At 34.7% G+C, this 12747-nt stretch overlaps 1 protein-coding gene across 1 annotated transcript in view; it reads left to right on the forward strand.

Moving 5' to 3' along the window:
* Positions 1–12747, forward strand: part of LOC140166624 (uncharacterized) — a 26272-nt gene continuing 13525 nt past the window's right edge. Inside the window, exons 1-10 of the mRNA XM_072190123.1 lie at positions 1–678; positions 1415–1495; positions 1817–1943; positions 5035–5181; positions 5823–6103; positions 7769–7844; positions 9430–9579; positions 10572–10852; positions 11649–11724; positions 12404–12553. Of these exons, the coding sequence (XP_072046224.1) occupies positions 1–678; positions 1415–1495; positions 1817–1943; positions 5035–5181; positions 5823–6103; positions 7769–7844; positions 9430–9579; positions 10572–10852; positions 11649–11724; positions 12404–12553 (2047 nt within the window). The remainder of the gene's footprint in view (positions 679–1414; positions 1496–1816; positions 1944–5034; positions 5182–5822; positions 6104–7768; positions 7845–9429; positions 9580–10571; positions 10853–11648; positions 11725–12403; positions 12554–12747) is intronic.

Genomic DNA, 12747 nt, shown 5'->3' on the forward strand with positions numbered 1-12747 from the left:
ATGGACAGAAAAGACAACATAGTAACTGAAGAAACTGACAAAAAGGATGAGGAAAACAAAATCAGAAATGCTCTATCAGATTGTGGCTACCCCAAATGGGCACTTGACAGAGTGAAACAACAGATGAATGATAAACCGCAAAAACAAAAGAAATCAAAGAAATTGGAAGAAACACCATCAAGAGGCATGGTAGTGATACCGTATGTGGAAGGACTGGCAGAAAAGCTACAGAGGATCTTTCAAAAACACAAGATCTCCACAGCGATGCGTCCAACCAACACCTTGAAAAACATCTTAGTTCACCCAAAGGACAAGAAAGACATTATGGAAACCAGTGATGCAGTTTATGACATCCCCTGCAAAGGCTGCGATAAATCGTATGTCGGCGAAACTGGTAGACCCTTTGGAGTCCGGATAAAGGAACACCAGAAAGACTCCGAAACTCTCAAAGACACTAAATTCACTAGGTCCAACAGAAAGGCTTCTACTACAGAACAACATAAATCCGCAATTACAGATCATATCGCCCAGGAAAATCACGTCATCAACTGGGAAGAGGCAAGCATTCTAGACAAAGACTCTAACGCCACATCACGTAGAATTAGAGAAGCAATACAGATACGCAGAAAGGGGGCCAAAACTATCAACCGCGACGACGGGGCTTATTCTCTCAGTCACGTATATGATCCACTGCTAAAACCAACTTTCAACCCTGGGAGTGAGAGTGCATCCAACCTCCGCGGGAAACGCAGTGGACCAGATCACAACAGACACTTGTGATCAAGCCATCAGCCAAGATGGCGAAAGCTCAAGCCGTGAGTAATATTTCTGGGTTTGTCATGCAAAATAAGAAATAACTCTTATAATGTGTTATCACAATTATTGGTACTCATGAATACTAAAGATTGATGAATCATGCGGGTGGCCATTTCTATAACATATCATGATGGGTTGTCACAGTTATACGTATGGATGTTTATGAATCCCATACTGGTGAGGTTAAAAAATCATGTTCAAAATTTCTGTTCGGAATTGGAAAATTTCTCTGAGGATATAGGCCTAATGGCTATTTTTATTTTTTTTTGCGAATTTTATTATCAATTTCAAACAGTTTAGCGCAAAAATTTTTATTGTGGAAGCCATGCGTGTTTCCGTCTTGGCGAAAAACAAAACTAAATAAAAATGTCATTTGCTATTCTTCGGCATCAACTAGAATTTGTTTTCATCACAGTTTTGGCAGGTTAAAGGTTGTCTGAAAGTGAAAGTGGTATAAATTAATAAAGGAGACGTTGGAGTGTAGAATATATATGAGGCTCATAATAATACATACATGTATATGACATACAGTATTCGGTGTGGGCTATAAAGTTGCAGACAGGATTTGCTTCCCTTTTCTTCTGTCTTTTAATTGCAGGTCGTATGGATTCTACGAGACGGGGATAGAAGGAAGGACGATAGAAGAAAGAACGGGAACTTCTATATGGGGAGAATTATAGTATGTAGGCCTACAACAAGCTAACTATATTTAGTACAGGCAAAGATAACAAAGGATCTACTACATCTTCATTAAAATACAGTGTTTTCCTCAAATTGAGTATTATTGCATCTCGAATATTAACATATTATACAGTGCTTCGTGCAAGTAAAAATAGCATCAGCAATTATGGAACTGAATTCTAACATGGCTATGGATGGGTATTGGCAGTGAGCAATAGACGAAGATCAGCTCATCGTAGCTTGATGGAAAGGTCAACACTTTAATATCAAGTTGGTATCAGTGGAAGGAGCTTATACAATTCTTTGGCAATCTATCCAGGTTAAACAATTCAGGAAGCATAGTAAGGATACAGTTGGAGGGAATGGAAGAATAATTTTGGTGCCATCAATGGATCATTCAATTAATAAAATTCCATACATTAAGCGCTCGACTGACCCGAAAGCAAGTAAGTGAAATTAGCGAGTTTTATCTCGGTAGCAACTAACCAAATATGTTATTGCATGAATTATCTTTGATATATTGGTACAAACAAGGGTCATTCCACATCGAACAACTTGACTTTGGCGAGTTGGACAAATAGCGACAAGCGTTATGGCAGAAAACAATGGGATTGAAATATTACTCATCAAATCAGACGTTATGCGCAAATATTGATGCCTTGCCATTTGTGTATTTTGGATCTGTGTATCCATAAAGGGTGAAGTACTAGCAACCTCTCCCCTTCTTTATCGCATCGTCATTTTTAATAATAGCGTGCAATGTGGCCTCTTTGTGACGGGCCCACGGATGTTTCTTCTGCTTTTTTCGAAAAACCCGGTGGTTTTCTTTTTAACTCTATGGCATATGTTCATGTACATTGATTTTATGATGATATTGCTATAATTTTGTTTCAATATTACCTGCTTTATATAGTTTTGGTGTGCTTATCATGCTTTCTGTAGTTTGATGTTATTTTGATATGTAAATTTGAATTTGAATTATCATGTTTGATGTACTTATAATTTGTTGTATAATTTGGTATTTAGGGCATGCCTTGGAAGCGCTTAGCGACTTCTGTTTTAGCGCTTCATAAATATTTCTTTATTATTACTATATATTATTGACGGGGTTCAGATGAATAAAACAAAAAAGATGAATTATGTTTACCTTTTGGGAAATTTAACAAATTTGAGGCAAATATTTTCTTACCTGTATCTACCAAACGAAGTCCAGATCTCTTCATGGTCATTAAGTTAAACAATTTTATAGTATTACAGGTCTTTCTTAATGGTATCTATCAAAAAGGGCTATTATATATAGACTTAGGTATTCACTTAGAGGCAGCATAAAAGTCATAGTAACATATTACATATATATAGTTAATGGCTAAATGTAGTAGAGCGATTTTTACACAACAAATGGAAGGTAAATAGTTTGCTTAGTTGGATCTATCAAATTAAGTCCAGAATTCATCCTTATTATCAAGTTATGGTATTTTATGCTCTTATTGTACAAACAAAGAACAGAAATCTTCACCGCAAGTTGGTAAGACAGAGTTGTGGTTTTAAATTGTGTCTATTAAACATGTTAAATGAAGACAAATTAAATTTTTTGCATAATGCATATTGCATGGCTTCTTGCTTTTTGATCTCGAAATTACTGTTGCATTTATGTTGTGCAATATGTACTGTGTGCATTGTTTGCTATTTTTGCGTGGTTTATAATGTATATTTCACAGTTAATTGCATCTTGATCAATCATGTCCATTTAGGCTTACGCTGTGCAATATTTTGATTGTCTTTTTAAACTGGCTTTAATATATTGGCTCGAACTCTTTGTATGTTCTAAATATTGTAAACTCAAATATTCTTCTCATTTTTTACAAATGTATGTGGATTTAATACCATGTTTTGTAAAGCGCCTTGAGTTCCTTTGATGTAATTGCGCTATATAAGAAATAAATATTATTTATTAATCAAATTACGGTATGATCTTCTACGGTGTATGTCCCTGGTGTATGTACGTCAGAATGTTAAATAGGGTCACCTAGTTGTTACACCCAGAGACAAAAGGAAATTCACCTTAGTGGGCAGGAAACATGTATGGGCATTTGTCAAAAGATGTGAAGTCGACAGTGGCATATAGGGCCTACATTTGAACATCACATGTAGGCCTTGAGGGATGAAAAATCAAATAATTCCAATAATGAACTAGGCTAATAATCATGGGGCATGTTTGCTTTGTTTGGCATTGGGTTTTCTCATACGTAAATCTACCCAAAAGATAGGAAGAATTAGCCAATAACAAATTATTCAGATATTCTTTTGTTGGGTTATTCCAATCTAGGCAAATATAACAATGGCTATGAGAAGTCGACAGTGACATATGTAGGGCCTACATGTGAACATCACATGTAGGCTCTGAGGGATGAAAATTCCAACAATTCCAATAATGAAGTAATTATCATGGGGTTGTTTGCTTTGTTTGGCATTGGGTTTTCGCATACGTAAATCTACCCAAAAGATAGGAAGAATTAGCCAATAAACAAATTATTCAGGTATTCCTTTCCAACAGTACGAATGCTCATGTCGGTTGATCCAGTGTCATGTCGTCAACCTAGTTAAAGCCTAAACCTTTTATCACCTAGTAGTATTTGTTGCACTTACTTGTCAGACTTTTGGGTATTCCAAATATAACATGGCTAATGCATTGGTTGAATGAACCGTCAATCATTTTCTTCACCGCAAAGCACGGCGGAGGAGTAGATGGCATGTAAAGCATAAACTGCAAACAGAGGGGGCGGAGTCTGGCAAGTTCCTGGACTTGTCCAGGAACTTGGTTGGCAGTTTTTTGGATCATTTTTCTAAAATGATCAATTTAATGTACATAATTATACATATATTACATTAATAAATTCTATTTAGTCTTTCCAATCTTCGGGGTATTTGCCTACTAGAAGATTTGGCGTTGGTTTCTACTGATGCCCACCATGTAATCTAAATATGAATATAATATGAAAATGAGAAAGGGTCAGCCATTTAATTTCTTTTGATATATGTAAGTCCGCGGCTTTTTATATTGTCATCGTTAGATGCAGTCTTTATATTCTATCCATTGTTAGATGGAGTCTTTATATTTTCTCGATCGTTAGATAGTGCATTCCCTGTTAAGGGAACTTTTGGTTTATAGGCGCAACTGGCTTTCGAAGTAATTGTTTGGGAGGCTCGGTCGGGTAATTACCGCGAGCGAAAAAGTTGACCATAAATCAATAAATATTAGCTGGCTGATTCCAATGAATTTTCTCAAAGCATTGCACGAATAAATTATGCGTTCTTTCTGAATGACTGACAAGAGGTCCAAAATTGGTGTGAGGGTTTCTTTATTTCAGTGTCGTGGATAATTGAACAGACAGTAATACGTGATCAGCCTTGGTATTTTGACATTTTTAAAGGAGCTACTATGCAAACCATTACAGGTCTTTGAACTCGTAGGCCTATATCCTGATATCGCGACACATGCAGATAAGAATAACTGGTTTGTTTATTTTGGTATTTCAGCAAGTACACTAAATTGTAACTTCGAAAGTTCAAATATATGTGACTTTACACAAGCAGTTGACGACGACTTTGACTGGATTGTGAAAAACGGCTCCACTAGATCAGAAAGAACTGGACCTTCCTCGGATCACACATATGGCACAGTAGGTAGGATAATCTCATTTACTCTAAGCAAGAAATCGGGAGAATGCTTTGCAAGTTTGTCACTTTGACTCCGGTTTCCCCGAAAGAAATCTGAAAATCAGTATTTCGATATTTTATAAAATAAAATAAAAAAATAACAGAAATAAAAAATATAATAATATAAACAAATCCAAATTCCTTAGCTACCAAATTAGTATCGATGGATATATTAATATGATATATGAATGAAGGATATATTAATATGATATATGAATTTATGAAATTAATATTCATATGTTCAAATCATAATATATATAATCATTATATTCATACATATTCATATATTTCAATTAAGGATTCAACACAGATAATTGGCACTACTACAGTTGTGCAAATTTTATGTTTGACTCATTTTTCCGACTGTGAACGCATTTTTTTCTTGAACGCTTAAAATACATAAGCGTATGACACCGGTATGGCAAACAAATTTATATCTCTACCTCGCAACATCTAATGGTTTAAGTAAATCTGCATGCCTTTAACTTAATAATAATTTCAATCGATAACTTGAGGTAAAGCTCAAATGACCTATGCAATATGCATATGTGTGTTATAGGAAACAGTTGATTTAATTGTTAAAAGTATCTCACTTTTGTTTTGTTCAGCTGGACATTACATCTACGTTGAGGCCTCAAGCCCTCGACTACGGGATGACACAGCGCGTCTGACCAGCCCACAAATAAGTGCCATTCCTGGAATAATATACAACTGTAGTATACAATTCTGGTATCATATGTTCGGTAATCACATTGGTAGTCTGACGGTGTATTCAAAATCACTGGACGAGGATGATGTTGCCACTTTGCAGTGGACTAAATCAGGAAACCAGGGAGATGAATGGCATTTGGCAACATTTTCTTTCGCATGGAATGGATCGGATTTCCAGGTTTGTGTTCTTCAAAATAAAAAATAAATAAATAAATAAATAAAGTATAAGGCGCCTTTTGTGAAAGACAATAACCCAAAACAGCAACTACATGTAGTCACATTTGACGCACCAGGAAAATTGTAAATAATAAATCTAACTATAGTCTGTATACCTCTCTCGAGTCAGTAAAGTAAAATCAAATTGTGAAATTTTCTCGTACTATACTTGCATCATTTCCTTTCTGAAAATGTATACTTCTATACTTCTATACCTCTCATCATTACATTTAGAGATACACTAAAAACCAATATCTAAATTACTGAATTACTGCGAACAAGTAAAAGTAAAAGTAATATAGTGAGGGCTATAAAAAGTAGCCCCATTGAAGATTGTAGTGGAGAAGTTCAAAATATTTTAGAACAAATTTTATGTGGCCTGTTTTCGAATACTTTGTTTGAAAAGTTGTGTATATTTTATCTTTTTTCCAAATATTTTTACTTTATGTCCGAGTTTCTTAATGTAAGCAACTTACTAAAGTATTTGAAAATTGGAATCAATTTATGATATAACTGTTTTTGATACTGGCGTACTTCTTCCACTGCACACAGCAATAATTATTGTATGTACATTGCCATCCTCATCTGTGTCAATAATAACCTGAAAACCATGGTTTCCATGCAACAATCATTCATACAGATAATGCACTATGAACCGCAATGGCCTCATCCCAATGGCATAGTTTAATAATCTTAATCAAACAATCGTAGTGGACAATTTAACATCAAGTTGCAAAGTAAAAGTTTTCGTACCCAAATTTTCAAAGGTCAACCAATGAATGTACAAATGTATTGGGGTTAAAAAATTGTGCCCTGATAGATGAGCATGTTGTGGATCCTAGTGATGTCACTTTGTATTGGTTTGAGAAGGTTTTATTTGAAAGAGTCATAATGCCTTTAAGGGAAAAACCAGGTATCAAACTTTCACAAAAATTATAATTGTGATCTTCTTTTTGTTATTTCAGTTTGAAAGTTAATAATTGTTAGTTATTGTCTTCAAAAGTAAAGTGTAGTATTTTTGTGATATGTCTACTTTAACAGAACTCTTGATAATTTGTTTGACCCTGATATTATAATTTGAATAGTAATTGAACATACAGGAAATAAAACCTGTGATATATGTGACGTGTCATGTCAAAAGGAGACACTTTTGGGCAGGTTATCAATTTTGAGGTTTTTACATATCTTAAATATAGAGACATTTTGCTCCACAACGCCGTTTTCCCCAATGAAATCGGACATTCATAAGCGAAGATAATTCATAAGCGAAGATATTGAGTTCGTAAGTTATGGTATTATAAAATTGGAAATTGAGATATCGGCCTTTAAAAATATTATTGACAATGTGGAGAGTAGGAAATACCTTGAAAAATGTCTCAAAAAATACAAGATGCCAGTTATATTCCGGTCTGAAACTATCAGACAATATTTTTAACATTAATAACATCACAAATTCGCAACAGACCAAAATTGTGAAAAAATTATCCCGGGCAGATTTTTGGTTATTTCTCCATTTACAATCCTGCCCAAAAGTGTCTCCTTTTGACATGACACGTCACATATATTAGATATATGTATCCAAATCACTGACTCATAATCTTGGGTTTGTTTCGACACGCTTCATCAGATCCTTTTCGAAGGAACCAGAGGACCCGATATTAGAGGAGATATTGCCTTGGATGATATTGAAATAAATGAATGCAGTAAGATTGCTTTTTGTTGTATTTAAAATATCCTTTAATCATCGTTGTAGATTAATTTGATAAAAATATAATGCAAGGCTGTGCTACAGTACACTTTCATTATTGAATATGGTTGCAAGGTTGTAAAAAGGTGAAAAGTTTAAAAAGACATTTCTCCAGCAAAATGCAATAACGTAACAAATGCTTTTGTATTTTCCATTGCAAATGACAACATATTAATTGTTCCAGCTATACCTTTATTATTTATGTCCATGAACTGCTACTCCATCTGAGAATGATGAACTTTCGCTGCATTATGACGACGAGATCTCTTAAAGAGACTATTTTTTGTTAAATCTTAGTTCGTTTATTTATGCTAGCGATATTCTAATAAGCACATGATTATTATTATCGTTTCTTTGGCATCAGTGGTTACAAATTAATGCTCAGTGCGTGTGAGTTTTGGAATTGAAACTACGGAATTACGCTACCATATACACGATTTACATCCTTTTGATATACAGGGTGTCCCATAAAAAATTACCGAGAGAATAAAATTGAATGTAAGTCGAGAACTAGACATCAAAATCAAAAAATTTAAAATGTAGCGCATAGCCTATTTTCTTGTACATCACGTACGAAAATTTTATTTGATTCGGTTGAATGGTTGTGAAGAAATTAACAATTACATAATGCGCGCATCAATGCAGTTCATTCCAAGTTTGATCAACAGTTGCTTTTTGTGTATCTCACTAAATTTAGTCCACATTATCTATTCGACGGTGTCCATGCTTTCACTGAAGATGAATAACCGTTAGCGCTTTGATTTCTGCAATTGGAAGCTTTCCAACTTCAATTCTTTATGTTGTGCAAATGTTATATTTTAACTTTCCAAAGAACATTTGAGCCAAGAATGACAATGAGCAAGTGCTTACAGCTTTACGTGTGGTTTTTGATACCATGCAACATTAATGTTGAAGTTTTAAAAGATTAAAACTTTGCATAATAATTTCTTGGAAATATTCCAAAAACATTATTGTGTGTGAGAATTTTTTAATCTAGATGGAATGCTTTATGCAATAATTCTTTATGCAACATTTATATCAACATTAACGAAAAAAGATATTTTACAAGTACCGAACATCATCTTACATCCAAGCTTTCATTTTCAATATCGTGCAGGTTTTCAAATTTGAACAAAACCTAATTAAATGTTTGGCAAGATACATGTTATTTATAAAGAACGAAAAGGATTTCACGGTACAAAATATGAAGCCCATTGACAGTAACTGTTAACCACTAGTGCGCATTGTGTTGAATGATTTTTCCTCAAACTTGGAATGAAGTGAATTGACGCATGCGTTATGTAATCGCTCATTTCTTCGCAATCAGTCAACCGATTCCAGTAAAATTTGCGTATTTGATGCAAAATAAGATGGGCTACCCACTGATATTTAGATTTTTTGATTCTGATGTCTACTTCTCGACTTACGTCCAAATTCATTCGCCCGGTAATATTTTCTGGGACACCCTGTATGCATTTGTTTCGCCATTCTAAGTGCACTATATCAAATCATGTTTACCAATACTATGATTTTGGCTATAGTTCCAACAGGTTTAGCGTGTAACTTTGAGGACTCCCGAATATGTGGCTTCACGCATTCAGTAGAGGATGATTTTGACTGGATTGTGAAAAACGGTTCCACCAGATCAGAAAGAACTGGACCTTCATCAGACCACACATATGGAACACCAGGTTTGTTATAGCCAGAAAAACTCAAGTAGAAAATGAAAAGAAAATATTCTATTGATATTAATCATGTTAATAATGTTTTTAATAAACCAAGCAGTTCACAGAAGTAAGTACAATAGCATCAAACTCACGTCATCGGCCCTTACAATTTTTAGCCCGGGGTTGTGAATTATACACAGAGTAGAAATTTTCAATGTAATATAGTCCTAACCCTCACCTATTTTTCAAACGACTTGTTACTGGTTTCAAACAGTTGCGTTTAAAACATATTTGTAAAGCTGGTGTTTAGTTCATGCCCAACAAAAATCATCTGATCATTGCACTTATCAACACTATGTGTAAGATATAGCATGTACAATCAGGTTTAAACGAGTCACTTCTATTTTGATCGTTAACACTATATTGCACCAACATTTCAGTGCAGTTTCTCAGATCATCTAGAAATACTGAAAGCTGAATATCTATTTAATATCACTGAGAACATGTTTTTTACATCCCTAGATTTGTCATTTTCTTATAAGAAATATCCAATTTATTTAGCGTTTCCAGGGTCTAGAAAGAAGGTACAAAAACAACAATATTAGTACATGATCTATTGTGCAACATATTACTAACCTTCAAATTACAAGTGACTGGTTTCAAATTAATAATTACACAAATAATTCCAGCAACTCACACTATATCTGTTGCAAAACCCATTTATGGTCATGTACTTAATGCATCTAATTTCACAACTATGTGGTCAAATAATGGTTTCTCTTAAAACCAGAAACATGTGTTTTGGAGGGTTAGGACTATATTACACCCACCCCTTCAATTGTAAACAATTTTCATATTGAACCGAAATGAAGAAAAAGCATACTCGATTGTAACTTTTATGTAATTCAATATACAATATTGTCTCAAAATTTATTTACAGCCGTACCACGCCAACGTGATATTTCAGAAACTCTACAATTATTTAATTTAATATTAATGACCATTTTGATTCAAAGGTGGTAAATATATTTACTTAGAAGCCTCAAGTCCAAGAGTAAGGGATGACACAGCTCTTCTCATAAGTCCACGGATAATTACCGCGCCTGGATATATGTACAACTGCACTGTGCGATTCTGGTATCACATGTATGGTGGCCACATTGGAACTCTTAATGTGTACACCAGATCTGCCAGAAGTTATGGTTCGGCTAAAGTACAATGGTCAAAGTCGGGGAATCAAGAAGATGAATGGAATTTGGGAACATTTTCATTTACATGGACTCAGTCACAATTCCAGGTTAGTGAAAAAGAACTTGTTGAAAAGGTTGAAAAGAACGCTTGAATTGAGTATTCGCGATATCCATCAAATGCAATTTTTGCTGGACCACTCTGTCGTATATTTCACCATTATAAATTGTTAATTTACACCATTAGGGATGGCTCTTATATTTTTTTTTACTTATTATTACTTTTTCTGTGTCTAAGCTAAATTTGGCCAACAACATTTGTCTTAAGAAGAAAATCATTCCTTTAAACTCATTATAACATTTATAACTATCCATTCATGCATCAATGCTTGCAATAAACTTTAGCGTATTGTGCCTGTAAGTATATATGCAGTCGTTCTAATTGAATGCATTTATATGGTGTGTCTTGCGTATTGTAGGTCTGAAGTAGGGTATAGAGGCCGTCAGCGTGACGTCATTTGCCGCCATCTTGTGGGTACAGGCTGCGATGGTCGTTCGATCTCCATGCGTGAACAGCAAAATCACCGTGGTGATGCGTGATAACAGCTGCGTGGCAAGCTGCGCCCTGTGCGTAGTGTCCGACGCAGAATCACGCGTATCATTTGTACCCACAAGATGGCGAAAGGCTGACGGCCTCTATTGATGTATCTTTTCACATTACCAATGTTCATTGCCTACATGCATGGCTATAAAGTAGTGAGTCATTAAAAAAATCGACTAACCCACCCACCCCAAAAATCCCACTGGAGGGTAAGCAAACATTTTTTACTTTGACCTTATGCCGGTTTGTAACACATTTTCTTGCAAATAAATGTTGACCATTGACGATTTATTTCCTTCCAATAGATAGTATTTGAAGGAATTCGAGGACCAGATATAAGAGGAGACATCGCTTTAGATGACATTGAAATACCAAAATGTGGTATGAAAATCTTTATATTTTAAAGGGTGACTTTCCAGATGTTTTTGCCTTCCTTATCTGGTGGTCCCAGCACTTATCAAGTGACTATCGTACGAAAGTATATAAGAGTCAATTTATAACCTTTAAAGCTAAATAAAGTCTGCACAAAAAGAAACTCAGCTGTTATAAATACGCTTCAGAACTAATAATTGTTTTCACAATATTTCAACATAAAAAGGAGGAGGATTTATTTACGCGCATTTTGGTTCAATATTAACAACACAGCAGTGTTTTGAAAGAAAAATACCCGAATTTAAAAGTTGCAGCTATTTATATTGATTTGAAGTCAGCGCGAAGATAAATGGCACAATGCTTGTGTAATAACCATTGATGGCTGTAAACTGCAACTTTTAAATTCGGGTAGTTTTCTTTAAAAGCTCTGCTGTGTTGTCAATATTGAACGGCATTGGACAAATGGGGTATCAAAATGCGCGTAAATGACCCATCATTCTCTTTATGTTAAAATATTGTGAAAACAATTATTAGTTCTGAAACTATAGGCGTATTTTTTAACAGCTGAGTTTCTTTTGGGGCAGACTTTATATTCGTATTTGAAACATAAGTTGCTGTTGTTCTGCTGGTTTAAGAAAACGCTTCAATTGGTGAAAGTTTGGTTTTGTTGTGCTTTATTCTATTTTAGTCTCATCTGGTTTAGCGTGTACATTTGATAACTCCAATCTATGTGGCTTCACACAAGCAATTGACGACGATTTCGACTGGACACTTAGTAGCGGCTCAACAAGATCAGAAAGGACTGGACCTGCTTCAGATCACACTTACGGCACTTCAGGTATCACACCTTTTCGATTTAAGAGTTTACTTTAAATTAAAAAACCCTTGTTATAATTTTAGACCGAATTAAAGGCAATTGATGTTTGCAAATGGAATTACTGGTAGATATCATTGTTTGAATTCATAAATAGTTTTTTGTCCAATGCGAGGGCGTTTTTGACGGGTTCTCTTATGTCATAATTAAACCTGAAC

Source organism: Amphiura filiformis, chromosome 12 (genome assembly GCF_039555335.1).
Source record: "Amphiura filiformis chromosome 12, Afil_fr2py, whole genome shotgun sequence".
Taxonomy (NCBI): Eukaryota; Metazoa; Echinodermata; class Ophiuroidea; order Amphilepidida; family Amphiuridae; genus Amphiura; species Amphiura filiformis.